The sequence below is a fragment of the Moesziomyces antarcticus genome, assembly GCF_000747765.1.
Source record: "Moesziomyces antarcticus DNA, scaffold: scaffold_v10015, strain JCM 10317, whole genome shotgun sequence".
NCBI lineage: Eukaryota > Fungi > Basidiomycota > Ustilaginomycetes > Ustilaginales > Ustilaginaceae > Moesziomyces > Moesziomyces antarcticus.
In genome coordinates this window covers 338,352-365,697 of record NW_014638995.1, presented here as the reverse complement: position 1 = coordinate 365,697, position 27,346 = coordinate 338,352, and the positions used below count along the sequence as shown (strand labels likewise).

Below are 27,346 nucleotides of genomic sequence, written 5' to 3'. Positions count from 1 at the left end.
TGATTAGCCGTTGAAGTGCGAGTCTCGGTCGCAAGATCGCGTCGTACGAGACAGGTCGGACAGCCTTCAGAGATCCAGGTCGCTATATCAATTGTCGACAAAGCTGGCTTGAAAAGCGACCAAAGAGCTCGACTCCTGAGTGGGCGCGAGTGAGCGGTGTTGCGAGGTGTGTGAGAGATGGAGGTGGGATTGGTTGTTGTGATTTTCAGCGACGTGGAACGTGCACTTTTTGGCGGCGGCAGGCGGGCGCGAGCGACACGCCCCCGCACCGCCCCAAGGTGGAGGAGAGAGCGAGGCAGCGTGACGCACTCGCCCCCTCAACCTCATCTCGGCATTCGACACAGCATAACGCTGTGCGCTTCACTGCCAAGCCAGCTCGTCACCGCAGAAGCGACAAAGTCCAGCGCACCAAAGAGAAAGGCCAGAGCCGAGCAGACGATGCGATGTCCATCTCATTCCTTCCCGCCGTCTGTCCGAATCAACAACCACACCAACAGCGCCGGCACATTCAATAACAAGATTTCGGAACTGGATATCTACATTTGTTTGGCAACGGCTCGCTCCTACAGACGCGAGATGATCATCTTGACACCCACCAGGCCGGCAGCCACGTCGCCCGAGCTGCTCGTGACGAGCTGGAGATGCACATTGAGCGCCGCCTGCTTGTTCCTCGCCTCGATGGCCGCCACGATCTGCAGCAGGCCCTGCACCGTCTTGGCATCAATCGTGCCGCAGTTGAGGTGGTCGAGCAGCAGGTTGATGCGGCGCTCGGTATCGTCCACCATCCTCTTCTGTGCCGGCGGCGCCGTCGCCTTGAGACGCGCCACCTCGCGCTGCAGCGCGTGCTGGATCGGACGCTGGTTCTCGGGGATGTGCGATCGGTCGCCCGGAGGGTACTTCATCGTCGGAGCATTGCGCGCTCCAGGCGTGCCAGTTCGTGCCGGCGCACCCGCGCCTCCACCGGGAGTCGCCGAACGCTGCGGCACACCCGGGGGACCCGCAATACCGGGCGCACCAGGCAGACCCTGGCCGGGCGGACGCAGCGCTGCCGCGCCAGGAGGGCCCTGCTGCTGCTGCTGCTGCTGCTGGACCCCGTTGCCGTAAGGGCCTCCAGAGGGCGGTCGGGCGTAAGGTCCAGCCGAAGGAGCAGCTTGACCGGTAGGTCCCTGCTGAGGCTGGCCCGGGGCGGGCGCGCCGTACGGCTGCTGCCCCGGTCGAGGCTGCATCTGCATGGGACCCGTTGGCGGAGGTCGAACGCCAGGGGGTCCGGCTCGCTGCTGCGCAAGCCCAGGTCCCGAAGGCGGTCCTTGCGGCGGCGGGCTGATCATGCCGCGCGACGGTGTGGCTCCACGCGGAGGACCCTGAGGCGGCGCACCTGGACCCGCGCCGCCGTACGGCGATGGTGCCTGCGCCGGTGCATTGGGGAACGGCGACGTGATGGCCGACGTCGACTTGTGCTGCGACATGGCGCTGGGCGTGCGCTTGGGCGCCGACAGTCCCTCGGGCACGTCGTTCCAGCCGGACTGGTCGCGCTTGAGAGGGGGCGGTGGCGGCAGGCTCTGCTGCTGCTGCGGCTGTCCGTAAGACGACGCACCAAACGTGGGCGGGGCGGGGATCATGGGCTGGGCGGGCTGGTACGCGCTCTGGTAAGCCTGGCCATAACCTCCGTACGTGTTCGATTGTGCAGGCTCGGACTGGATCACGTTGGGCACGGGCGCAGGAACGGCAGGCGCGTAGCGCGACTGCGTGGCAGGCTGAGCGGCGACGGGAGCCGGAGCTGCGGCTGCGTAGGGGTCCTGGTACGAGGGCACTGCAGGGACCGATGGCACCGACGGAACGGAAGGAGCAGGCGCGCTGGTCTGGCCGTACGGGTTGTAGGGAGTGTAGCCGTTCGCCGAGGGGGCAGCGGCGTAGGCGGAGCTGGACGAAGCGGCAGCTGCAACATTGTCGGTGGCTTCGGCCGCAACGGCCTCTGCCTTGGGACGCGCGCTCTCCGCCTTGAGCAGGCGCTCCTTGAGCGCAGTGGCGGTGAGACCGGTGGCGGCGCCCTGGTCAACGGGGCCCTGGGGACGGTAGTCGGCGGGCGTCTGGCCAGCGAACCTGAGCGCAGGGGTGATGAGACCCTGGTCGGCCAGGAGCTCGACGTACTCGTGGATGCGGTCGTAGAGCGGCGCGAGCTTGTACAGCCTGGCGCCAGTCTCTGCGACGAGCGAGTCCTGCGTGGGCTGCTGCAGATCGACATCGACGTAGCCGACGGCGCTCTGGAAGACGGTGATCTTCTCCATGAATGTCTGGAGCGCCTCGGCGCGGGCAGAGTAGAGGGTGCCATCGTGCGATGCATCGGCGCCGTCCTTGGAGTTGGTGCGGAGCGCAAGCTCCTCCTCCTTCATCTCGTCGATCCACATGCCTGCAACCTTCTCGAGCTTGCCAGCGGCGAGGTAGCAGAGCACGGCGTTCTTGCGGTGCTCCTTGGCCTGGGCAGCGTCCGAGTTGCGTGCGAGCGTATACTGGAACTCGAGGCGCTGGCCGAGCTGTTCGGTGAGGTTGCTGAACTCGTCCTGCTTGGCAAAGGTGCAGAGCACGACAAAGATCTCCTGCCACTCGCCCAGGTCGGCGTTCTGCACGACGTCGGTGAGATCGTCCGAGACGATGCTCTGGAAGAGGCGGAGGTAGGGGAGCTGAGCGGTGCGCTTCTCAAAGTAGGCCTTCTGCGCTTTTGCGAGGAGCTGCTCTCCGCCGCGGACGGCGAGGAGAAAAGCGTCTGCGAAGCGGTCGGAGTTGATGCAGAGGGAGACGGCGCTCTCAAAGTCGCCGAGGACGAGGGCGCGCGTGATAAGCTTGTCGGCTTCGGATTCCTCGGAGGGGTAGATCTTGAAGGTGGAGGAGCGGATGTTTTCGCTTGCGACGGACGAGGGTCCGGGCGAGCCAGCGGTTGCGGCGGCGGACGAGTGGAAGGGAGCCTGGGACTCGGAGAGCAGGTGGTCGGGCAGAGCGGATCGGAGCGCAGGTGGCTGGCCGCTGGAAAGCTGGTTGAAGAAGTCGGAGCCGTCGTTGGCCGATGCAGTTGCGTCGTCGCCAAAGAGGCTGGGCTCGTTGGCGTCCTTGGCGTCGGTCGACGGAGCAGGGTCGGCGGTCTCCTCGGACACAGCTGGGGTCTCGGCAGCGACCTCGGCGGCAGTCTCGACGGGAGCGTCCTTTGCAGCCGAAGGATCATCGATGCTCTTCGCGGAGACGGCGGCGGGCTCCTCCGGGGCGGTGGTGCCGTTGGTCTTGAAAGCGGCGATGGACTGGGAGACCTTGTTGGCGACGTCTTCCTTGGAGAAGCCGAGGAGGGCGACGAGTTCGTCGCGCGAGTCTGCGCGGAACAGGGTTTGGAGAGCCTTCCAGTTTGCAATGTCGTCGGGTCTTGTGGAGGGGTCCTGGCTGCGCTCTGCACAGAACTCGGCGAGGCTCTGACCGTCGAGTGCAGACTGGAGTTTTGTGGCGCGTTCGACGATGGAAGGCTCGGAGACGAGGTGGCGGAGGTGGACGGTGGGGGTGAAGGGCTTGCTGGAGGGGCCGCCGGTGGAGACGAGCTGACCGCCGAAGCCAAAGACGGCGGAGACGGGACGGCGAAGCCACTTGGGCGGCTGCTTGAGCGAGAGGCCCTTGGAAGGCGCGTCTGCGGTGGTGGCCTGGTTGAAAAAGTCGGAGCCGTCGGAGAGCTGGGGTGCGGCCGCTGCGGCTGCGGCGTCGGTGTCGGGTGCGTTGGTGCTCTGAAGCGAGTGTACGCCGATCTTGCCGTCGAAGCTGGCGGTTGCGAGCATGGCGGGGTTGCGAGGCGACCACTGTACCTCGAAGGACCAGTTTGAGCTGGAGGGGAGTTCGCCGACGATCTCGCACGTCTGCGGGTTCCAGCAGATGGAGCGGTTGTCCTTGCCGCACGAGAGGAGGAGGTCGGCGTCCTGTTTGCACCAGGAGAGGGAGAGGACGCCCTTGTCGTGACCGGTCATGATCTTTTCGGGGGCGCGCGAGTTTCTGAGATCCCAGAGCATGATGACGGGGCTGGAGTCGTCTTCGCTGGCGGTGACGAGGCGGGTGGGAGTGTCGGGATGCCAGGCGACGGCGCTCATGCCGCGACGGCCACCGGCAGCGAGGGCACCGCCGGCATTGAAGCCGGAGCCGAGAGCGCCGCCTGCGGTGCCTGCGCCACCGCCGTACTGGAGAGCGACGACTTCGCGCTTTCCCTTGAGGTCCCATACGACGGTGTATCCGGAGCTGGAGGAGGTTGCGAGAACGTGGGGCACCTGGCAGTTCCATGCGAGCGAGGTGATTTCGTCGAGCTTCTGGGAGCGAGCGCCGGGGGAGTAGGGTTTTGCGGGCGAGTTGAGGTCCCAGATAAAGATTTCGCCTGCGACGGCGCCGCTGGAGAGGAGGTTTGGCTGGAGCGGGTTGAAGTCGAGGCCGCGGACGGGACCGGTATGTGTTGTGTTTTTGATGAGCTGTGCGTCTGCCTCGGAAGCGCCTGCGATGACCTTTTGTGCGTCCCAGATGCCGAGCTCGCCGTTCTCGAGACCGGCGGCGAGAAGGCCCTTGGGGCGGGTGGAGTTGGCATAGCCCCAAGCGAGGCGGTTGAAGCGAGCGCTTGTGGAGATGGAAGCGATTGGCTTTGGGTCTGCCGAGGCGTTGCTGGCAGAGTCGTGGGAGGAGGCGGCGTAGTCGGGCTGCCAGAGCTCGAGGAGGCTCTCGTTGCTGAAGGACTCATCGAGTGCGCCTGCGACGGTGCCGGTTGCGATCAGGGGAGCATCGGACTCGTAGGTGGCAGGCGACCAGGCGAAGGTGGCGGTGCGGTTGATATAGGCCTTCATGACGATGGAGGGGCTGATGATAGGGCCGTGGGAGGCCGGGCCTTGCAAGTACGCCGCAGTGAAGGAAGGAAGGAAAAAGTAGATGACAAGAAAGAGAGACGGCGAGGGAGAAAGAAAGAAAGAAAGGCAAGATGGTGGAGACAGGAGAGTGGGGAGGAAAGCGAAGAACGGACTGCTTGCTTGCTTGGTGGTCGCGGCGGAGACACATCAGTCCAACCCGACGAGTCGAATCCGCCACGTCGTGTTTCTGCACCGCACTGCGCCGCACTGCGCCGCACTGCTCTCCCGGCCGGCGCGGAGCGACAAGGCGAGCCAAGCAGGCGCGTGCGAGCGAGGTGGTCGGTGCGAGGCGAGTCGGCGCGGCGAGTCGACGGCCAGCTCATCGTGCGTCTGCCGCCGCCGCCCACCTCTGCTGCAGTGCGATCAATCAATCCCACTTCCGCCAGCCGTTGGGGCGTGCGAATTTCAGAATTTTTGAAATTGGACCTCCTTGAAAGCGCTTGACAGAACAAAGATGATGCCAATTGTTCGGCTTTGTCGATCCCACAATCGTAAATCTCGTGATCGGGACGCGTAGCCTCCAACTTACTCCACTTGCCAAGCAACACCTCCTCCCACTCCATCTTTCTTCCACCCCATCCGCATCTCCTTCGCAATCATGTCGGCCACAACCCCTGCACAGAAGCCAGAGACGCAGTCTACACAACCCAACGACGACGCCAAGTCCGCACTCCCTTCGCTTGGTGCTCTCGACGAGGACGACGAGTTTGAAGAGTTTGACGAACAGGGTACGCATGCTTCCATCCCCACATCCCAAAGCAAAGCTTCCACCACTGACCTTATCGTCATCTTCACTGCTACTAGATTGGAACGATGCAGAGACCGATCTTTCACATCTCACCGCTGGCGCATCCAACGCTCCGGGCGCAGGCGTCGGTCTCACCATGGGCGCCGCTTCCACCACCACCGGAGACCACCTCTGGCAAGACTCGTGGGACGACGATACCGTAGAAGACGACTTTAGCAAGGCTTTGAGGTGAGCCACCAATCGCATCCGCCTTGGACACAAAGACCGCAATATCTCGCGCTTTACTGACTCGGCATCCTTCTTGCGTATGATGACAGGGCGGAACTTGACAAGCAGAACAACGCATCAGCCATGTCGACCTAATCCTTCTCTCTTGTAGCAACGCAATCTCATCTGTCTTGGGCACCATCTCGCGCCGATTGCATCAACGTGTCGACGTGCCTACATGAACAACACCATCGACGACACCAGCTCCGCGTTGGCCAGCGCTGCGACGCACTCCACCGCCTGCACCAGCTCGCAGTCGTCCGGCGCCCTGGCAGTCTCCTGCACATAGTCGCCAAACACTCTCGAGCGCTTTTGCCCCACCGAGATAGGCAGAAACGTCAGCTCCAGCACAGTGCAACGCAACTGAGACGATCACTTACAAGCAGCAGTTTGATGCCCTCCTCTTGCTGTTGCGCTTCCAGCACCAGCGCAGCCTGCACCAGATCCAACGATGCATCCTGCACCGCCGACCCGCCACGCACGATGCTGTTCAGCGCGCCCAGCATCGCCTGAGCGTCGAGCATCCCCGGTGGCGGCCGAGGTTGTGTCGGCACGCGAACTTGCCCCTCGTCGGTCTCGCAGCCATCTCTTGTGCCAACAGCTTGCGCGCTGGCGCTGGACCACTCGAAGCATTGCTTGGCGTCGAGCTTGGCCGCCACATCCACGAGGCGCATCCACGTGTTGGTGCTGCAGTCGAGCAGCTGGCTCGGTCCAAACTCGGCCTTGTACTTCATCTTTTGGCAGTCGTGGATGTAGAAGCCCAGGTAGTAGTACGCCACCTCGCGCAGCACCTCCACTCGGCCCAGCCGCTTGGCAAGCGCAATCTCCTGCAGCGCAGTCACCTTGCCCAGCTGCAGTTCGCCAAAGTCGGGGTCGTAGAAGACGTAGACGCTACTCACGCACTTGGGCAGGATGTCCAATACACCAACCGCTATCAACTTGCCATCCAGTCGGTATTCCTGGTGGTAGCAGCCGTACGGCAGCTCATCCGAGATTTCGCAAGTGCTCCAGCTCTGAGATCGAACCGCCGACTCTTGAGATGCACTCAGCGGTCGACCAACCGACGGCCACGTGAGCGTGAGGCTAGAGTCGACCAAGAAACGCCGGAATCCCTTTTCGCTGCTGATGTCCCCTTCCGACTCGCCATGGATCTTGCCTTGGTATCGCCGAAACAGCTCGTACTTTTCGGCGCTGAAACTCGACAGCGCAAGCCGCACCTCGAGCCGATTCGTGATGGGGCCCGCAACACGGTCTGCCCATGCGCTCGAAGAGCCCGACGAGGAGCCTCCATCCGCATCAGAAGGGGGAACGACTTCCTGCCATCGTCTCTCGACATCCCAGTCCCTGTCACGGCTCCACTTGCCCTTCCACCTGGCTGGCTTGGGTTTGCTTCGGCGGACGTTGAAGAGCAGCTGCGTCAAGGCTCGGCGCTGGCCTTTGGTGGGGCGATACTCGTCGACTGCGAGACGGATGGGGATCTGCGCACAGCACGTCCTCAGCACGTCCGGCTTGTAGATGTAGTCGCCCGAGCGTCTCCAGCCCTGGTCGATGAGCGTCTGGTAGTGGTAGGGGGAGAGGCGATGCGCCCAGATGCCATACGACCGGCTGGATTTGGTGGAGCTGCGCGTGCCCGAGCCCGGTGCGGTGCAGTAGCCGCAGCTCGAGGCAGTGTAGCCGGTTGGAGACACGATCGACAGCTGCGATCCCGTGCGGCTGGCGGCAGGCATGGCGCGAGGTGGTTGGTGGGCCCGAGTCAAGGATCTATGCCAGGGTCCAGCTGTTGGGCTCCTTTCGGACAGGTGGAGGTGCTCGGGCCCTTTTACTGCGCCATATGCAACTTTTTTTTTCGAGCCCTTTTCTGGCGGCCAAGCGACATCATCACGACTTCACTCTGTTTCCCCCTCGACATCAGCATGGCGCCGCACGCACAGAGCTCGTATATATCGGCGGCGTTCAACCGCGCCAATCACATCGCAGACTGGGCCGATGCTCCACACAGCACCATCGCTTATGCGGCCAACCGCTCGATCGCCATTTGGGAGCGGCCCGGCCACGCCGACTCGCCCGGTGTGACTCGGCTGCTTCCGACGCCCTTCAAGAAGGCGATCACATGCCTCAAGTTTGCGAAGCTGAGTTCGCTCTCAGCGCATCCGTGTATCGTTGCCGGATCAGCCGACGGATCGATTGGCGTGTGGACTCTCGACGGCCAAGCCGAGTGGCAGCGGGTTCACACCATCAAGGCGGCACATCAAGGCTCAGTCTCGGCGTTGGGTGTAGCGCGCTCGCCATTCGCAAGCTCTGCCTCCGATGTGATCGTGTCGGGCGCTTCCGACATCCTGCTCAAGGTGTGGTCGCTGCCAAAGGATGCGTCGCAATCCGCCTCGGTGGTGCAGACGATCGATCTCAAAGGACGATTCCCACTCGATCTCTCGCTCATTCAGCTGCCCGGATCATCCGCCAGCGCAAGTGCGCCAGCCAGTCTGCTGCTCGCTCTCGCCACAACCTCAAACAGGATCGATCTCTACACCTCCTCCACGGCTCCGGAAAGCTCCGACCGTCCCGGCTTCGAGTTCAAGCTCTCGCTCGAAGGCCACGAGGACTGGGTCAAGTCCCTCGATCTCTGCAGTACTCTGACGGCAGATGCATCCCAGAACGAGCTTGACACGCTCATGCTCGCCAGCGGATCGCAAGATGGCAGCGTCCGCCTCTGGAAGATCGCCCCAAGCCTGGCCGACGATGCCGATCACCAACCCGACGCTGCTCCCACTTCCTCGCGCGCAGATCACGACTTTGAGCAGATGGCCTCCAAGATCGAGTCGGATCAGAGCACAAAAGCTGGAGAGATCTCGACGCGCGCTCATCCCTTCTCCGTCACCAGTGCGGATGGCCTCACGCAATCCTGGTCGGTGACGTTCGACGCCCTGCTCGTCGGCCACGACAACTGGGTCACGGGCGTTCGCTGGCATCCCGCCGCTTCCTCGCAGGGCCAACACGTCCATCAGCCCGCCGCACTCCTCTCGTCCTCGGCCGACAACAGTCTCATCCTCTGGACGCCCACCGGTACAAACCCAGCATCAACCACCCATGCCGCCTTCCCCGCTTTCGACGCCACCTTACTCTCCAGCGGTGGTGCACGACACGCACGTGGCCCAACCAATCATATTCTCGCCTCGTCCATCTGGATGCCCTCGGAGCGTTTCGGAGAGGTGGGCGGTGCCAGCAACCTCGGCTTCTTCGGCGCCCTCTGGATGCCTTCCTCCTTCAGCTCTTCCACCGCCGATCCACGACAGCCCGTCTCGGCCGTCGTGGCGCACGGATGGGGAGGCTCTGCGCACATCTGGACGCTGTCTCGCCCATCGGCCTCGTCTTCCCGCGTGCAGTGGCAGGTAGGCGACCCCGTGACAGGTCATTTTGCCGCTGCCAAATCCGTCGCATGGGAGCCCTGCGGCGACTATCTGCTCAGCTGTTCCGACGACCAGACCACTCGGCTCCACGCCCGTCCCCTTCAGAAGTTTGCACAGGCGCTCGATCCACGCACCGCCACCTGGCACGAGGTTGCGCGCCCGCAGTCGCACGGCTACGATCTCCATTCGGTCTCGTGGCTGGATCGCCTCAACTTTGTCTCGGCCGCCGACGAGAAGGTGCTGCGTGTCTTTGCTGCCCCGCGCGGCTTTGTTGGAACGGTAGGCAAGCATGGTCTCGACTGTGCCGTGCTCGGCTCGGAGCACGACTCACGCGCATCCTTCCGCCCCACCCACGGCGAGCAGGCATTGCTGCTCTTGTCCCTCGATCCACAAGACGGCCTGCTTCAATCGGCCAAGAGGCACGGCGATTTGGTTAAGATGGCCGTGCAGAGGTGCTGCAACCAGCAGGGCGACTCCGTCGTTGCCGTCGTCTCGTCTAGCCTCTTCGACCGCCCCTTCTCAGGTCTCAGCTTCAAGCAGATCGAGCTCTACCTCAAGTGGCTCTATGCGCAGGCTTGGAGCGTCGCCATCAAGCGAGAGCTCATGCTCGTCGACATCACTGTCCTGCTGGTGCCGGAATCCTCTTTGGATACCGTCTCGAGGCGCCTCTGCAGTCGTCACACGCAGGTGCTCATCGATTCCGAAAAAGGCCAGTTGGCCGAGGCTACGAGCAAGAGCCTCGGTGTGACTGTCACCCAGCTCCAGTCCAGTATCGACCTCCGAGAGCCTTTCGACGCAGTCGGACGCGACGATGGCAAGGGTCTTGTCTGCTACCCTGTTGTTGCGCTCGGCGGCACTTTTGATCACCTTCATGTTGGCCACAAGATTTTGCTCACCATGGCCTCGCTCCTCGCCGATCGCGAGATCATCGTCGGCGTGACGGACGATGCCATGCTCATCAAAAAGTCCAACGCCGCCTTGCTCGAGCCGATCGAAGAGCGCATTGCGACGGTCAATGCATTCATCAGTCTGGTGCGCCTGCCCTTCTCTCCGCTGGTGCAGCGCGTAGTCAAGCTCGAGGACGTGGCGGGGCCCGCGGCCACCGAGGCCGATCTGCAGGCTCTGGTGGTTACCGACGAGACGCTCTCCGGCGCCGACTTCATTGATGGCAAGCGAAAAGAAAATGCGCTGGCGTCGCTCGAGAATTGGGTGATTGGCGTGGTGGGTAGCGAAGGCGAGACCGACCTGCAGGGCGATGCCAAAGCTCTGGCCGAGAGCAAGATCGGCAGCACTGCCATCCGCAAGTGGCTGGCCGCACAGGGTCCGCGTCGTGTCCAGGCGCTCGAGACGGCAAAGCGACACCGCGTTTCGCACCAGCTTCGCCTCTGCAGCAGCGACGAAGCGGATAAGCCCGAGGGCGAGAACGAAAAGATGGCAGCTCGACCGGTGGGAGCGAGCGTGCCTCCTCTCGGACTCTCGAATCGCGCCGTATTCGAGGGCTCGACGATCCAAGACGAGCCGTCTGCGAGCGGGCAGCCGATCGGCACGGCGAAAGAGTCTCTGTCTGCGGTGCTGCAGCATCCTCCATCGGAAGAGCAGCTGTCGGTCGAGACGCTGTGGCCCGAGCTGGAGAAATTGTACGGCCATGGCTACGAGCTGCTGTGGGTGAGCGCCAACCCTGCCCACCCTATCGATGGCGGGCGCACCGCATTGGGCGGGCGGTTTGTGGCATCGTGCTGCAAGGCAACGAGCGAGGAGCATGCAGTGGTGCGCGTCCATGACCGCCACCAGAACTGGCGCGAGTGTGCCGTGCTCGACGGGCACACGCTCAGCATAACGCGCATTCAGTGGAGCCTGGACTCGCGCTACATCCTCACTTCATCGCGCGATCGCAGCTGGCGCATGTACGAACGCAAGGGCGCGCTCCAAGGCGACAGCGATGTGCGCTTCGAGCCATTCACGGGCGAACGGTCACACGCGCGCATCATCTGGGACTGCGCGTGGTCCACCGACCTGTCGCGGCCGTACGTCTTCGCCACGGCGTCGCGAGACAAGACGGTCAAGATCTTTGAGCTCGCTGCGTCCAATGCCGACGGAAAGCCGTTCTCGCTGCTGTCAACGGTCAAGTTCAGCGAGGCTGTGACGGCTGTCGCGTTTGGAGCAGGGCTGGTGCTGGCGGTGGGCAAGGAGGATGGCTCGGTGGAAATTCTGGCCAAGTCGGATGGCGAGGAGGGAGAGACGTGGCAGTCGACGCTGCAGGTGAATGACATGGCGGCGGAGCAGATCAACCAGCTGGCGTGGCGGCCACCCGTGCTGGAGGATGGCGACGATGCTGTGCTCGCCTCGGCGTCGGAAGACGGTATGGTTCGCCTGACTAGGGTTGTGGGGCTTTGACCTGTAGAATCAGACTCTGCTCATTGTGCCTATGCCAGCCGTGACCGTGATGCAGAGATGAAGCGCTGGCCAAGGTGTGAGATGAAATGAGAAGAACAGCAAGATCGTTGAGGCGGCGACGGAAAGCTAGAGTACATAGGATGGAGCTTGGATCGGATGCAGAGGAGATGGCCTTGATGCTCATCGGCCGTACCTGTTGTGTATTGGCGGAAAAGAGGTGAATGATCAGTCTTTGGAGCTTGTCTTTGGCATCGACGGACGTGGACTTACTTTTGAAGTTCCCATTCTCTGTTGTCGAGTGGGCAGACCTGTCTGGTCTTGAGCCAGCGCGAGATGCAGTGGAAGTGGAAGGCGTGCTGTTTGGTCGCGGGCTCGATTGTCAGCGTTGATTTGTGCACGAGTGAAAGGGATGGTGGGATACGTACGTTGCACTGGCCCCACGCGACGGTGCATTCCTCTGTAGTTGCTGAGCCCTGGTTTGCTTGGCATTCGATGCCTGAGTTGCGCGACAAAGTCAGGATCAGCGACTCTATAGCAGGTCAAAGAGGCACGGGAGGGTAAGGGAGGAACTTACAAAGATCCATGATGTGGTTTCTGCAAATAGCGCACTGCAATCATACAAAGACGAAAAGATGACGTGAATATGATGTCCACGATCGAAGATGTAGTGTAGAGACATACGTTGTCGACGACAATGTCCCAGGACCAGAGACAGACCGCGTTCCACTGTAGCGATGGGAGGGAGAATCGTGTCAGTTGGAGTGTGGCGCGTCAGTTGATGGCTGAGTGGGGCTTGGAGGCGTACCTTTTTGACCTGGAAGCGGGGCTGCTTGATGGCGGGCGTATCGACCTCCATTGGTGCGTTTTCGGCCATCGTAATTTCCTAAAGTGGTGGCAGTCGACGACGACGGTGATTGTGATGGAGAAGAGTCGAGTGATGGTCGGCGAGGGGCCGAGAGTGCCGACTGCGAAGGTGCACAGACTCTGGCGCGGGTTGGCGCTCAGCCTTTCTTTCTCGAGGCGGCTCTGCGCTGAGGCGGGCGGCAAAGGTGGAGGGAGCGGCGCGCGTCGAAATCGGCCGGCGCTCCCGATGTGATTTTAGCAATGCGAGCGCGCGGCTCAGTCTGTGAGTCCTGGCAGTCACAGAGCTCAGGGTCCAACAAGCTCAGCTGCGTGGCTGCTGCATCGGAGAATTGCCGGCTGCTCCTTGCTCCTCGCTCCTCGCTCCTCGCTCCTTTGCTCCGTCATCACTGTCACCACTGCCACCCTCGGCGCATCCGCAAAGCATGGGAAACAGACCCGCTCGAATCGGCTGAGCCGCTGCAACACGGATCGCTGCTGAGACGGCATAGAAGGAGAAAGAGAGATGCGAACGGCTGCGCTGCACTTTGGCTGTGCTGCCGTCGCCTCGCGCCACTTCCGATCGCCATGTCATCCTCGTCGTCCACATCGTCGAAGCCGCGCTCTCCGCGCCAGGACCGGCTTCCTCAGCGTCATCCGGCTCGGATCAACACTGCTCCCGCCTCGTCGCATCGCGCACATCCACCGTCTCGGTCCGATGCGGCTCATCCGTCGCTTGCACAGCTTCGACATGCCTCGGCGTCCAAGACGTCAAGCTCTCCTCATGCCTGCCACAACTGCCATCAGATGGACACGCGCTTCTACTGCGACCCATGCCTCTGCTCCCGAATAGCTGCCCACCACAACGAGATCCGCAGGCTCTCCCTCGCCAAAGACAAGGCAAGGCAATCAGTCGAGATGCTCCTCTCCGATCGAGCCCACTCCGAAGCTGTCGATGCCGTCCCTTCATCTTCTCCAGCCGCGCAGGCCGCTCCCTCCGCCACGTCTGCGATGCCGGCCGCGCTACCGGATCCTTTCAGCATCAACGCATCCGAAGCTACAGCTCCAGATTCGCCTCACAGCACGCTGCTGCTGCAGCCACTCGTACAGCTGAGAGCACGCCGAGCAGCGCTCAGCTCGCGCGTTCAGAACATCCACCAGTGCATCGCTCACTCTCAGCAGTCCCGCCTCGAATCCCAAGAAGCTCTCCAAGAGCAGCAGGCTCGTATCGTGCTGCGCAAGCACAACCTCGCCAAGTCCTGGTCCAGTCTAGAAGGATCTTCGGCAGCTTCCTCTCCCTCCGCCTCGCAACGAGCTCGCCACGCAAACAAGTCGCGCTGGCTCACTCATCCAGCCGCCGACCACATCGATACCCCTCTCATCTTCACCGATGTCTACACCCACTACGAACGGCAGGACGAGGCTCCTTCCACAGACTCCCCCGCAGAGCCCGTCGATCTGCAGCTCGGCGCCGTCATCACCCGCTCCCGCCTTCAACTCGCTTCTCTCCAAGCAGAGGCTACTGGAACATCGACCGAACTTGCAAACGCTAGAGCCACACTCGCCCGCGACGCCTTCCGTCTCTTCTCGGTCTCTCCGCCCGAATCTATTCAGTCGCTCAAGACGGCCGTGTCCTCGACGCCTCGCTCACGTCGTGTCGACCTGTCGGAGAGTAGCTCCGTCGCACAACGCATAAGCAAGCTCTCTGAAAGGTACATGCCCGGCGCGTTTGGGCTGTCCCAACAATCGCATGGCCACGCCACCGGCACCGATCAGGCTTCCGTCGCCAGCACGAGCGCCCACGCATCCGACCCCAGACATGGCTCATCCAAGAGCACGTGGTCGATCGCCGGCCTGCCTCTTCCGCTGCCGAGCGAGGTGCGAAGGCACCCGCGTGAAGACGTCAACGGTGCCGTGACGTACGCGGTCGACCTCATCCGGCTGCTCGCCACCTACCTCGGCATTGCACTCCCCTTCTGTATCGAGCAGCACAAGGGGCGCTACTCCCTCCGACCAGATCCGCTCTGGGACGGCGGTGGTGGCTCGAGTGCAAAGACGCTCTACCTCTCGTCGCGAGCCTACGCTCATCTCACTACTACCGCTTCCACCGCGCAACGCGCCTCCAAACTCAACAATCTGGCTGAATCCACCATCGGTCTTGGCGCTTCGACGCTCTCCACCATCGAGTCGTACATTCACTTACCCTCGGGTGCCGGCTTACCGTGGGGTCTGACTGCAAATCAGACGCCCAACTCGAAAGCCGCCTCTGGCTTTCAAGAGGCAGACTCGGAAGCGCGACAAGAGGCGAGGACAGATAAAGGACGCGATTCGGCCTTACCCTCAGGTGGCAGCTCGACCGATGCTCAGTCCAAGCCCGACCAAGCGGCTCGTTCGTTTGTATCGGCGCTCGTCATGCTGTCGTACGACGTGGCCTATCTCGCCGTCAAGCAGGGCATCCAGCTCGATCTCGTCGCCGCGGCTGCCAACCCTCTGCATCTCTTGTCCATGATCATACGCCAGTCTGATCTCGGTCGTCGCGCGCACGCCAACCACATTCCTGCGTCGGGCATTGCGGACCTCAGCCTACATTCGCTTGACTATGAACAGCTCGCACAGATCCTCGAGCCGAACAACGCCGCAGCGGATGGATACAAGCGCGGAGGCTCTTCGCGTTCTGCAAAAACGGACTCGGCCTCGGTGCCTCGACCGCGTGCGCCGGCTGCACCGCACAAGATCCTCGAACAGAGCTACGTCGATGTCGGGGAGGCGGCAGCCTCGGTGCTCGGACTCAAGGATCCGTCGGTTGCCGCTCGTAAGCCGAGCGCCCGGCAGGTTTTGGCTGGACCAGCTGCGCAGACTGGTGAGGCAGAGCGAAAGACATCCAAGCCTCAGCCTGCCCCCCTTCTCACGGCCGATGACGTGCAAGGTCAAAAGAGGACAGCCTCAAAGCGCATGCTTTCCACAACAGCTCAGCCTCCTCCCTCACTCGAGTTCCTACGCCAACGAGGCCGCGACGCTTCCAGGGCCAAGGGAGACGCCGGCCCGGCCACCGCTGCCAACCCCGGCTCAGAGAGAAAAGACAGGGCATCCAAGCCATCAAGACAGGCTACGGTCCCAGAAGACGAGACCGTAAAACAAGCCAGCAGGAAGATCGGTCCTGGCGCTGTTATCTTCAACGGCGTCGAGGTGGGTGTCGGCAACATGAGTGTCGATGCAGACCGATCCGCAGCAGGGCCTAGCCGGGGACCGCGCGAAAAGCACCGCAAGCATTCGACTGAAGAAGGTTGGGATCTGGTCTGAGCGTCATCGTCTACTCATGCATCCCATAGGTAATGCTCATAGCATCTACTGTAGTCCTCAATTCGTGGCTTGCGCTGTTTTGATGTTTGAAAGTAAGGTGCTCGAGTGTGAGGTGCTCGTATGAGCAAGAACAGATGTCAGGGTCCAGCGGCGACGTTTTGGCCGCGTTCCGAAATTTGTGAATGGAGCTGCGGTTTTCTCGAAGCTCTTGAGGCCCCACACCTTGGTGCGCTGCCTCCATCACCTTCGCAGTCATCGCCTCGCTCTCGCGCTTTGGAGTGCGGTGGAGGGTGCTACGGCGTCATGTCAGACTCGGACCTGCGTCGGTGGATCAGCGACAACAGTCTGCGCTTCTTCGGCCTCTCGCAGTCTTCGATCATCGACTTTATCCAGGTGTCCGCCTCGTCAGCCGCAACGCCCTCGGACCTCTTCCAAAGTCTCACCTCGCTCGGGCTGCCATCTACCGAAGATGCGCGTGGATTTGTCCAGCAGCTCCATCAGCGCGTGCCCCGCGCCAGTCACAGTCGCAGCAGCGCAGCGCCCAAGACGGCCGCCAGTCAGGATGGCGCGAAGAGCAAGAAGCGGTACGGGCTGCTGCTCGACGACGATGGTGAAGAGGAGCTCGCGATCAAGCCCGAAAAGAAGAAGAAGAAACGGAAGGAGGTTAAAGAGCCAGCTCCAGCAGAGGCTACATCGTCAAGGCCATCTCGATCTCCCAGCCCGCGTCGTTCGCCATCGGGCGCAGGCTCCGACGACGAGTCTCGCGAGCTAGCTCGGCTCAAGGACCTGGCCGAACGCGACGAGTTCGCGCGACGCATGCGCGACAAGGACAAGAGCAGCACACGCAACATGGTCGAAGACCGCACATCTTCGCGCAACCCCGAAGCTGCAGCGCGCCGACTGTTGGCCGAAGACGACGAGGCGCGTTCAGCCGCGATGCCCAGTCTGCGCGACCGCTCCCGCCAAGAGTACCTCGCGAAGCGCGCGCAGCAGCGCATGGAGCTGCTGCGACTCGAGATCGCAGACGAAGAGCGATTCTTCCGCGGAATGAAGATGACCCGACGCGAGCAGCGCGATCTGGACTACAAGAAGGAGGTGCTGCGTCTCGCCGAGGAGCGCGCGCGCATCGACGATGCCGACGCAGGCTACGTCATGCCCGAAGACTACATCACCGAAAAGGGCAAGCTGGATACGGCAAAGAAAGAGCAGGCGCTGTACCAGCGCTACAACGATGCACGCGCCGAGCGGCTTGCGCAGTCGCACGCCACCGACGCCGAGATCTTTGAAAAGGAGCAGATCGATCGCTCGCGCTACGTGCCTGAACCAGCCAATGAAGCGGCCACAGAGCTCGTGGAGCAGTACGACTACGTGTTCGACGAGACACAAACCATCCAATTCGTCGTCGAGTCGCAGATGGCCGGCACGACGACGATGAGCGCAAAGGATAAGCTGCTGCAGCAGCAGATTGACGAGGCCGAGACGAAAGCAGCCAAGATCCAGGCGACGCGCGAGTCGCTGCCCGTGTATGCGCTGCGCCAGGAACTGCTCGACGCCATCGCCGAGTACCAGGTGCTGATCGTCGTTGGCGAGACTGGGTCGGGCAAGACGACGCAACTGCCCCAATTCCTGCACGAAGCTGGCTACACCAAGGACGGCAAGAAGGTCGGATGCACGCAGCCACGTCGTGTCGCAGCGATGAGCGTGGCGGCGCGCGTGGCCGAGGAGATGGGCGTCCGCCTCGGCAGAGAGTGCGGCTACAGCATCCGTTTTGAGGACTGCACGTCCGATGATACGGTGATCAAGTACATGACCGACGGTATGCTGCTGCGAGAGTTTCTCACCGAGCCCGACCTCAGCTCGTACTCTGCACTCATCATCGACGAGGCGCACGAGCGCACGCTTAGCACTGACGTGCTCTTTGGGCTCGTGAAGGATATCGCGCGGTTTAGGCCGGATCTGAAGCTGCTCATTTCGAGTGCCACGCTCGACGCCGAAAAGTTCAGCGAGTTCTTCGACGATGCACCCATCTTCAACGTGCCCGGTCGACGATATCCCGTGGATATCCACTACACGCCGCAGCCCGAGGCGAACTACCTGCACGCCGCCATCACGACCGTGTTCCAGATCCACACCACCCAACCGCGCGGAGACATTCTGGTCTTCCTCACTGGTCAGGACGAGATCGATGCGGCCATGGAGAATCTGCAGGAGACGAGTCGGGCGCTGGGCAACAAGATCGCCGAGCTCATCGTGTGTCCGATCTACGCGAATCTGCCGAGCGAGATGCAGGCCAAGATCTTTGAGCCGACGCCCGAGGGTGCACGCAAGGTGGTGCTCGCCACCAACATCGCCGAGACCTCGATCACGATCGATGGCGTCGTGTTTGTCATCGACCCGGGCTTTGTCAAGCAGAACTCGTACAACCCGCGCACGGGAATGTCGTCGCTGACGGTGGTGGCGTGTTCGCGCGCGTCTGCAAACCAGCGTGCGGGCCGCGCTGGCCGCGTCGGGCCAGGCAAGTGCTTCAGGCTGTTTACAAAGTGGGCGTTTAAGAACGAGATGGACGAAAACACAACACCGGAAATCCAACGCACCAATCTGGCCAACGTGGTGCTACTGCTCAAGTCGCTGGGGATCAATGATCTGCTCAACTTTGACTTTCTCGATCCGCCGCCGACTGACACGCTCATGCGGTCGTTTGAGCTGCTGTACGCGCTGGGTGCGCTCAACGACAAGGGCGAGCTGACCAAGTTGGGCCGACGTATGGCCGAGTTCCCCGTGGACCCTCAGCTGTCCAAGGCGATCCTGGCATCGGAGCAGTACAGATGCACGGAGGAGGTGCTATCGATCGTCTCGATGCTATCCGAATCCTCGGCGCTCTTCTTCCGACCGAAGGACAAAAAGATGCATGCGGACCGGGCACGTGCTGCCTTTGTCCGCACGGGCGGCGACCACTTTACGCTGCTTAACGTATGGGAGCAGTGGGTGCAGAGCAACTACGACCACGCCTTTTGCATCGACAACTTTGTGCAGCCCAAGGTGCTTGCGCGCGTGCGCGATGTGCGCGACCAGCTCGCCCAACTCTGCGAGCGCGTTGAACTTCAGCCCGAGGCCAATGCCGATCCTGCCGACATTTCGGGGATTCAGAGGGCCATATTGGCGGGCTACTTTATGAACACGGCGCGATTGCAAAAGGGCGGCGAGACGTACCGCGCCATCAAGCAGAATACGTCGATCTGGGTGCATCCGTCCAGCTGCCTGTACAAGCAGATCCCCCAACCCGGGTTTCTGTGCTACTTTGAGCTGGTGGAGACCAGCAAGAATTTCATGCGCCAGGTGATGCAGATCAAGCCCGAGTGGCTGCTCGAGGTCGCCAAGCACTACTTTACCAAGGACGACGTGCAGGACTCGGCCAAGACGAGCCACTACAAGGGCAAGACTGCCAGCGGCGCGGCGCTCACCCGTACATGATCCGCCAGCGCACAATGCAAATCCACACGAGTGCACGAATAAGACATTGCGCAAACGAACAATGACAAGTTGAGCCTGGTGTGGCCGAGGCAGGTTTAGAGCACCTCATGAAGGCCAAAGTTTTCCTTGCAGGCGGCACGGATGGTGTCGTTGGCCTCGTCCGCGCTGACGTTCTGGCCGCTCTCGCAGGTGAAGAGTTTGCCGCGCGCATCGCCACGTTCGACGCTCGAGTCTTGGCCCGGCTCCTTGCAGGCCATTTTGGCGCTGGCTACGAGTGCCGACGAGACCACTTGGGCGGCGTGGTGCGCACGCGGCTGCGCGAGCTGGCAGCTCGCTGTGCGGCCGTCGTTGAGCTTGAGCAGCACCGCCGCGTGGTGCTGCGCGACGTGCGCGTCAGCCGGCAGCGGCGAGCCAAAAGTGTGGCCAGTGAAGGCCAGGATTAGGGCGAGAAAGGGAAGTGTGAACTTCATTATTCTGAGGACAGTGCGGAGATCAGCACCAAGACCGCAAGGCGAGGTGGGGGAAGGCGAAACACTCACGTTGCAGCGAGGGATAGGTTCTGTGAAGGCCAGCTTCGTCAGTGGCGGCAGACGCAAGACTGGAGGCGCGAGGGGTCTTATAACCTTTTCGTACTGCCTGCCGGCGGTGAAGGGGGAGCGAGCTCGCATTCATAGCGCCTGCAACGCCAACATCACATTCGCAACGGCTTCATCACGGCCGGGCCGACATTCATGAACTCGAGGTCCCACACTCTCACGCCCTGAAACGCCACCCAACCATCCGTCGGCGGTGCTGCCGTGCGGACGTCCGAATGAGCGGTCCCACCAAAGTGCATCCGGAGCAACGCTCGTCGGCACTTTCGGCACCCGCCCGACGACACTTGCTGTCAAATTCGCCCCACCGTTCACAGTCGCAGTGGCGTCGGTTCATCCGGCACCGCTTTCACATCCCTCACAACCTTGCACAGCGACAGGTCCGTCTCCGAGCACATCTTTTTCTTGATTGCGAGTGTTGTCACCCGCCACTTTCTTCCCACGCCGGCATTTCATCGCAACGGAGGGTTCTTGCGGGATTTTAGCGTTTGCGCACCTGCACGCGCGGGTCACCCTTGGCGGCTCTGGCCTGGAGCTTCTGCTGACGCTTCGACACTGCCTCCTGCTGCTGCGGCGCACCTTCGGGCTGCGCATTCGAGCCACGCGCCAGTCCCTGCAGCGAAGCAAACGGACTCTGCCCGCGGAACAGGTAGGGCAGCAGGATCTTTTGATAGATCACGTACCCCGCATATCCCGGAATCTTGACCACAATACAAACTCCATCAGTATATCGTCCCTGCAAGCTCGAACGAAGAAGTGTCACTTACGATGAGGTAGAGATACCAGAACTTTGACCAGAGGAGCGAAGCCAGTTGGACGAACCACGTTACGTAGATAATGTCGAACATGTACTGCGTCAGGCCGCTCTGTTGCAGATCGTTTCCCTGCGCAGCCATGCTCTGCAGCGTGAACCACAGTGCCACGGCGATGGCTTCCGATACAGCGTAGCCGAACACGGTGCTCTTGGTTACGCTCGATCGCAGCAGCCAAAATCGCACCAGCAGGTACACCGTGTTGGTCGCCAGGAAGCCATTGCGCAGCAGCGTCAGCAGGAACGCATTGCCCGATGCAGTCTTTTTTGCGCTCCCTCGTGCCTGCAATACTTCCTCGTCAGCTATCCTAATTCTTGAAATAGTCCCAGTGCGACAAGGAGACTCACCATGATGATCGATCTTGTGCTTTGGATGGTGGCCGTAAAGCAGAGCTTCGAGTCGCGTGGGGGCTGCAGCTTTCGCAAAATCGCCCGCCCAAACCCCACGTTGACTGGGTGGAGATTCCACCCGGACGTGTCCCGACTTCCGCATTTGCCAGCAGCAAGACTGCCAGGCACACCGCACTTTTGCATGCTCACTGCGCTACTTCAATGCAATGCAGTCATCAAGTCGTCTCAGTCACTTGTATCGATCTGGGATGCTGCTGGAATGATGCGATTCAAGAAAATATATGGTCCATAGATGCGAGCGAGGAAGGAGAATAAAGAGGGACGGACAAGGAACAGCCACGGCGCCAGAGAATCGGGTCGGTGCCGTGAGCATAGTGCTATGGCAAGCCGCATACACACGATGCAGTAGCTAGTTGCAAAACTGCGGACGAACGTGTCGACTGGGTCGAAAGCGACTTCTCTTCATCCGCTACACGGAAGCGGGCTCTACCACACTGCCTCGTGCCAACTGCTTGGATCGACGTGACTGCTGCCTCAGAGCAGAACCCAGACACCGACACCCAGCGCGAGCATGCTTGCCGAGATGGCCGCGGCGGACGAACGGAGGACCTGAGCAGCGCTGACAATGTGACTGTCATCGGGACCGGCAGCGCCGCTACCACTTGCGCCAGATCCACCGCCGGGGGCCGGTGCCGCCGCGGTGCCTGCAAGGTATCCAGTGGTGGGGACGGTGGCGATGGGGAAAGTGGTGGGGGTTGTGCTGGTGGAAGTCATGTTGGAGGTGGAGTTGGAGGATGCCGTCATGTTTCCGCTCATCGTGACGTTTCCGCTCATGGATGCCGATCCTGTGGGCGCTGCCGAACCAGATCCTGATGGGCGCGCGGTTGCTGTTCGAGCATCAAAGGGAGGTTCTAGGTCAGTGTGGCTTTCATGACTTGACCATGCAGGCATCGCTACTCACCACTACCACTTGCTTGAGCATTTGTGGACGCTGGTGCCTGTGTCGACGAAGCGGGGTTTTGCGCCGAGACGGCTGCGCACAACGCGAGCACGACGAGTGCAAGGCTGTACAAGCCCAATGAACGCTGGGACCTCATGCTGACGATGGATTGCTGAGCGGAGTGTGGCGTCTGTGAAGTGTGTGGATGGCGATGATGATGGCGATGGTGATGATGAGTGGGCAAAAACTCAGGGTTCAGTCGAGGATGGTGCGTCGATGTGCTGCATCGGCGGAACTCCGCTCCTCTTGCCAGGCTCTTCGAGGGGTCGGGCGCGCCGCCAGCGTGGCTGATGAAGTTTTGGCTTCTCCTTGAAATCGCCTTGAGCGCGCGCCTTCGATGCGAGACCAACAATCGCGCCTGCTCGCTTTCATTTTTTATATCCGCTTTGTCACACAATAGCAGCCTAACATTCTTAGAGGATGTTTTTCGGCATCCATTGGTCGAGCAATTCCAGCGCGGTGATTCGCCGATGCCTTTTGACTGCAGCTGCAGTTGCTGGTTGGAAGCGAGCGCGATGTGATAAACTCGACCCGATAAAAATGTGGCCCCGCCAAAAAGCGTGCATGGGCGCCGGCAGGAGAGCAGCAGCAGAGACCAGTGACTCGGAAGCTCCGCTTGCTCTGGCACTCGAGAAGAAAGCTGCATTTCGCACTCACACGCCCTTTCTTCCCACCAGCACGCTCGCTCCACATCTACACAATCATGCTGCGATCCACCGCCGCTTTCAGGCCATCGGCAGGCCCGCTCCTGCGCAATGCCGCCCTGTCGCTCCGTCGCAACCTCTCCTCCTCGGCCGCCCTCCGAGCCGAGCGTGCCGCCCCGGGTGCTCTCAACAAGTACTCGAGGATCATCACCAAGCCCAAGGACCAGGGCGCCTCCCAGGCCATGCTCTACGCCACCGAAGGCATCGAGAACGACGAGGACCTCACCCGAGCCATGGTCGGTATCGGCTCCATCTGGTACGAGGGCAACCCGTGCAACGCCCACCTGCTCGCCATCAGCCAGCGCGTCAAAAAGTCGGTCCAGGAGGCAGGCCTCACCGGCTACCAGTTCGGCGCCGTCGGTGTCTCGGACGGCATCTCCATGGGAACCGACGCCATGTCGTACTCGCTGCCCTCACGTGACCTCATTGCCGACTCGGTCGAGTCCGCCTGCGGTGGCCACTGGCTCGACGGCGCCGTCGTCATCCCCGGCTGTGACAAGAACATGCCTGGCGTGCTCATGGCGCTCGGCCGTCTCAACCGTCCCGGTATCATGCTGTACGGAGGCACCATCCGTCCCGGTGGTTGTGCCAGCGTAAGCGGTACCCTCGACATCGTCTCCGCCTTCCAGTCCTACGGCCAGTACCTCGCCAACGGCGGCACGCCCGACGCCGAGAAGATCCGCTACGACACGGTGCGCAACGCCTGCCCCGGCCCGGGCGCCTGCGGTGGCATGTACACCGCCAACACCATGGCCTCGTGTGCCGAGGCGCTCGGCATGACGCTTCCCGGCAGCTCGTCCTTCCCCGCCGAGTATCCCGAGAAGATCGCCGAGGCCGAGTCGATGGGTGCCGCCATGCGCCTCATCCTCGAGCAGGACATCAAGCCGCGCGACATCATGACGCGCGGCGCATTCGAGGACGCCATCGCGCTCACCATGGTGCTCGGCGGCTCCACCAACGCCGTGCTCCACCTCATCGCCGTCGCGCACTCGGTGGGCATCAAGCTCGACATTGACGAGTTCCAGCGCATCGCCGACGCCACGCCCTTCCTCGCTAACCTCAAGCCCTCGGGCGCGTACGTCATGGAGGACGTGCACTCCAAGCTCGGCGGCATCCCCACCGTCATCCAGTACTGCATCGAGAACAAGCTGATGAAGGGCGAGCACATGACCGTCACCGGCCGTACGCTCGCCGAGAATGTCGACCGCTGGACGCACGCGCGCGGCAAGCTGCCCGCTGGCCAGGACGTGCTTCGTCCTGTGGACAAGCCGCTCAAGTCTACGGGTCACATTCGCATTCTCAAGGGCAACCTGGCGCCCGGAGGAGCCGTGGCCAAGATCACGGGCAAGGAGGGTCTGAGCTTCACGGGCAAGGCGCGCGTCTTCGACACCGAGGATGCCATGGTCGCTGCCGTCGAGCAGGGCGAGATCAAGAAGGGCGAAAAGACGGTGATCGTGCTGCGCTACAAGGGACCCAAGGGCGGTCCGGGCATGCCCGAGATGCTCAAGCCCACCAGTCTCATCATGGGCGCCGGTCTGGGCCAGGACGTCGCCTGCTTGACGGATGGCAGGTTCTCTGGTGGCAGCCACGGCTTTGTGATTGGTCATGTGGTGCCCGAGGCGCAGGTGGGTGGACCTATCGGTCTGGTGCACGACGGCGACGTGATCAGCATCGACGCAGAGACCAACACGCTCGAGCTTGTCGGCGTCTCGGAAGCCGAGCTGGAAAAGCGCCGCGCTGCCTGGAAGCCGCTGCCGCTCAAGCCCAAGTCGGGCCACCTGCTCAAGTTTGTGCGCAACGTCGCCGACGCCTCGCACGGCTGCATCACCGATCTGTAGACGCACATTCCCCCAAAAATTAATCGACAACCATGTTTTGGCATTTGCGTGCGCATGTTGGGGTGGGCGTTTCTATTCCATTGAGACATTCAGAATCGGAAGAAGCCGCTGCGTCTTTCGCTTGCCATCCTTCTCTTGATCATATGAGCCGCACCTTGGCCCCAGACCTCTACGGGGCTTCTACCTTTCTTGAGCACCTCTTGTTCGTGCACCTTGGCCTGCGCCCTCGAGAAGAGCGCCACATTCTGAAAGCTGATGGGCAGCGTCGAATCCCATCTCTCCAGCTGTGCACCCGACAAGCTGTCGTAGGGGGGTACGACGCTTCTGCCTCTAAACACCTCTTCGAAGAGGTACGCCACATCATTGACGCTGAACGGGATATAGTGTCTGGGTCCCTCGTCTTTGCTCCTAACCTCTGACCCGGGAACGGGGTGTCGGGACTCGGATACCGATAGATCGTGGAACATTTTCTCGTACAGCTTCCTCCTGCCCTTGAACGCCAGAGGCTCCATCTTCTGCCCGCCAATCTCGCAGATAATAAACGTCGCCACTGCCAATCCAAACATGGCCGGCAGTGGACCAAGCACGGGCAGGATGCGAACACGGAAGTCCTCGAGCGCAGCAAGCTCGTCCACATTGCCTCGATCGAACTCGTCGTCGTCCAGCGGCAGCAAGCGCGTGTCCGACTTTTCGGTCGAGTAGACGCACGGGATGAAGAATCCCGGCTCCACCAACGGCTCCTCCTCTGCACCTTTAAGCGAGGGCTTGAACGATGCCGACCTCGAAAGCGCCGGCGATGAAGACGAGGGCGATGGCGAAAGCTCCTCCACCTCCGACACTCGACGACGCAGCTTCTCACTCAGCTGCGTGCGCGGAGCTGTATGCGCTGCCAGATCCACTGCCGTTGCATCCGATGCAGCCGCACTGCTCTGCGACGCCCTTCGATCCAGACCGTGCGCTGTAGCCGACAACCCCCCGTCATCTTGCTCATCCAACGGCCGCAGACTGGTATCGCCTTCATCGGGCAGGAGGGCCGCCATCTCGTCCGACGGCGTCGTCATGGGCGTAGCATATGCACCCGAGCCGAACGACGACACGCTGCTCGCGCGACGGCTGTGTCGTGGCGCCTGCGGCAGTGCGCCCGAAACCGCCCTGGAGCTCGCTGCAGAAGCAGACGGCACGCTGGCTCCGTTGAGGGCAGTAAGATCTGTGGCACTTCCACTCCGCGACGCCAGCGGCGAGGGAGACGACGTGACGTGGCGCGGGTGTCGCGCCTGCAGCCCAAACCCACTTGCGCTGGGACTCGGTGGTACCTTGGGCGAAGATGCGCCGCTACTGCCGTTGCTCGCCGTTCGTCGGACGAGCTCGTCGCTCGCGCTGGGCTTCATGGGTGTGCGGTCGAGATCCGCCGCCGCTGGCGCATCGAGCTTGGCCTTGTTGGCGCCCTTTTTCTTGTGGTTGTGGTTGTGCGGTCGAGCAGGCTGGCCGTGCGCCTTTTCGAGCTGTTCCGCCTCGCGCTTTGCCCTGTCCTCGACCTCCTTGGGCGGGATGGGTGGCAGACCGAGCGCCCTCAGACGGCGACGCACGCTGCGCGCGAGCGGATCCTCCGAGGTGACGCTGATGTCCGAGATCTGGATGCGACTCGGGTCGCTCTTGGCACCGGCGCCCATGGAGCTGATCACCTTGATCTTGCGTTCGGCGCAGAAGCGCAGTAGCTCCACCTTGGTGTCGATGTTGTCGATGGCATCTACGACGTAGGTCGGATTGCCACCGAGCAGCCTCTCTGCCTCGTCGCCGCGGAAGAGCTCCACCCACGCCTCGAGCTTGGCCCAGGGAGCGATCTGTGCGAACTTTTCGGCGCAGCACACCACCTTGGGTCTGCCGACGTCCTCGAGCGTAGCGCACGCATGGCGGTTGAGCGACGAGAGCGAGACCTGGTCAAAGTCGATGAGGCGCAGCTTGGATACGCCGGAGCGGAGGAGCATGAGGGCGGCCCAGGAACCGACGCCGCCTGCGCCGACGACGATGACAAAGGCATTGCGAATGGCGCTCATGCCTTCTTCGCCGAGGAAGCTGTAATTGCGCGAGAGCTGCTCGCGGATGAGGCTCTCGTCCCATTGTTCGACCGACGGCTGACGTTTGCGCGAAAAGGTGTCTGCACGGCCTATGGTTTCTGCGCGCGAGGGCGCCGCGGGCGACTGGGGCATGGTGGGCGAGTGGAAGCTGGTGGAGTTGCGCAGGTTGGAAGCGGGGCGGAGCGAGTTGCTCTGAAGGCCCGAGAGGTAGCGCGGCGTGCCGCCGTCGGTGGAGGAGGAAGCCTCATCGCGTTGGTGGAGGTCGAAGCGCTGAAGACGATCGGTGGCCTGGGCGTTGGCGGACTTGGCGACGGTGTCCGAGAGATCCTGGCGCTTCTTGCGGCGAGTGACGCGCTGTGTGCCAAAGATGGCTGCCGCCGTAGCGAGCGACGAGCCGAGAGCAACCGAGGTGAGGATGAGGGCGTTCCTACCGCTGGGCGTCGAGAGCGACGAGAGCCATGACTGCGACGAAGACGAGTCGGACATCGGTGTCGAGGCGGAGAGCTAGCAAGCAAGCGCTGAGCTACGCTGCTGTCAGCTGTGAGGTGGTACCGTTGCGGCGCTGTAGGAAGGATGAGGATGTGGATGAGGATGTGATGGTACGAGCGGAAGAGAAAGGCATGATGGTCCGCATGGATCGCGT

General features: G+C 62.0%; 12 protein-coding genes across 12 annotated transcripts; 5 read left to right on the top strand and 7 right to left on the bottom strand.

The window, feature by feature from the left end:
- Positions 1-563: 563 nt before the first annotated feature.
- PAN0_015c5158 (WD40 repeat-like protein) lies at positions 564-4,847 on the bottom strand (the record flags this gene model as incomplete). Its single annotated transcript, XM_014799468.1, has 1 exon — positions 564-4,847. One exon carries the CDS (start codon positions 4,845-4,847, stop codon positions 564-566), a length of 4,284 nt encoding a protein of 1,427 aa, XP_014654954.1.
- A 658-nt stretch (positions 4,848-5,505) lies between these two features.
- Positions 5,506-6,018, top strand: PAN0_015d5157 (uncharacterized protein; the record flags this gene model as incomplete). Its single annotated transcript, XM_014799467.1, has 3 exons — positions 5,506-5,635; positions 5,727-5,883; positions 5,973-6,018. 3 exons carry the CDS (start codon positions 5,506-5,508, stop codon positions 6,016-6,018), a joined length of 333 nt encoding a protein of 110 aa, XP_014654953.1.
- Positions 6,019-6,096: 78 nt separating this feature from the next.
- On the bottom strand, positions 6,097-7,649 carry PAN0_015c5156 (arginine-tRNA-protein transferase 1; the record flags this gene model as incomplete). The annotated part of the gene is made up of 2 exons (XM_014799466.1): positions 6,097-6,231; positions 6,303-7,649. The coding sequence occupies 2 exons, from the start codon at positions 7,647-7,649 to the stop codon at positions 6,097-6,099; spliced, it is 1,482 nt and encodes a 493-aa protein (XP_014654952.1).
- A 186-nt stretch (positions 7,650-7,835) lies between these two features.
- PAN0_015d5155 (WD40 repeat-like protein) lies at positions 7,836-11,720 on the top strand (the record flags this gene model as incomplete). Its single annotated transcript, XM_014799465.1, has 1 exon — positions 7,836-11,720. The coding sequence occupies one exon, from the start codon at positions 7,836-7,838 to the stop codon at positions 11,718-11,720; it is 3,885 nt and encodes a 1,294-aa protein (XP_014654951.1).
- Positions 11,721-11,729: 9 nt separating this feature from the next.
- PAN0_015c5154 (uncharacterized protein) lies at positions 11,730-12,594 on the bottom strand (the record flags this gene model as incomplete). Its single annotated transcript, XM_014799464.1, has 6 exons — positions 11,730-11,785; positions 11,856-11,913; positions 11,991-12,216; positions 12,295-12,314; positions 12,402-12,446; positions 12,526-12,594. The coding sequence occupies 6 exons, from the start codon at positions 12,592-12,594 to the stop codon at positions 11,730-11,732; spliced, it is 474 nt and encodes a 157-aa protein (XP_014654950.1).
- A 554-nt stretch (positions 12,595-13,148) lies between these two features.
- Positions 13,149-15,860, top strand: PAN0_015d5153 (uncharacterized protein; the record flags this gene model as incomplete). The annotated part of the gene is made up of 1 exon (XM_014799463.1): positions 13,149-15,860. The coding sequence occupies one exon, from the start codon at positions 13,149-13,151 to the stop codon at positions 15,858-15,860; it is 2,712 nt and encodes a 903-aa protein (XP_014654949.1).
- Positions 15,861-16,163: 303 nt separating this feature from the next.
- On the top strand, positions 16,164-19,331 carry PAN0_015d5152 (pre-mRNA splicing factor; the record flags this gene model as incomplete). The annotated part of the gene is made up of 1 exon (XM_014799462.1): positions 16,164-19,331. The coding sequence occupies one exon, from the start codon at positions 16,164-16,166 to the stop codon at positions 19,329-19,331; it is 3,168 nt and encodes a 1,055-aa protein (XP_014654948.1).
- A 95-nt stretch (positions 19,332-19,426) lies between these two features.
- On the bottom strand, positions 19,427-19,801 carry PAN0_015c5151 (uncharacterized protein; the record flags this gene model as incomplete). Its single annotated transcript, XM_014799461.1, has 1 exon — positions 19,427-19,801. The coding sequence occupies one exon, from the start codon at positions 19,799-19,801 to the stop codon at positions 19,427-19,429; it is 375 nt and encodes a 124-aa protein (XP_014654947.1).
- A 604-nt stretch (positions 19,802-20,405) lies between these two features.
- Positions 20,406-21,459, bottom strand: PAN0_015c5150 (DUF788-domain-containing protein; the record flags this gene model as incomplete). Its single annotated transcript, XM_014799460.1, has 4 exons — positions 20,406-20,624; positions 20,692-21,018; positions 21,084-21,274; positions 21,414-21,459. The coding sequence occupies 4 exons, from the start codon at positions 21,457-21,459 to the stop codon at positions 20,406-20,408; spliced, it is 783 nt and encodes a 260-aa protein (XP_014654946.1).
- A 161-nt stretch (positions 21,460-21,620) lies between these two features.
- PAN0_015c5149 (uncharacterized protein) lies at positions 21,621-22,183 on the bottom strand (the record flags this gene model as incomplete). Its single annotated transcript, XM_014799459.1, has 2 exons — positions 21,621-21,973; positions 22,048-22,183. 2 exons carry the CDS (start codon positions 22,181-22,183, stop codon positions 21,621-21,623), a joined length of 489 nt encoding a protein of 162 aa, XP_014654945.1.
- A 606-nt stretch (positions 22,184-22,789) lies between these two features.
- Positions 22,790-24,628, top strand: PAN0_015d5148 (dihydroxy-acid dehydratase; the record flags this gene model as incomplete). The annotated part of the gene is made up of 1 exon (XM_014799458.1): positions 22,790-24,628. One exon carries the CDS (start codon positions 22,790-22,792, stop codon positions 24,626-24,628), a length of 1,839 nt encoding a protein of 612 aa, XP_014654944.1.
- An 89-nt stretch (positions 24,629-24,717) lies between these two features.
- PAN0_015c5147 (uncharacterized protein) lies at positions 24,718-27,189 on the bottom strand (the record flags this gene model as incomplete). Its single annotated transcript, XM_014799457.1, has 1 exon — positions 24,718-27,189. One exon carries the CDS (start codon positions 27,187-27,189, stop codon positions 24,718-24,720), a length of 2,472 nt encoding a protein of 823 aa, XP_014654943.1.
- Between the last annotated feature and the right edge of the window lie 157 nt (positions 27,190-27,346).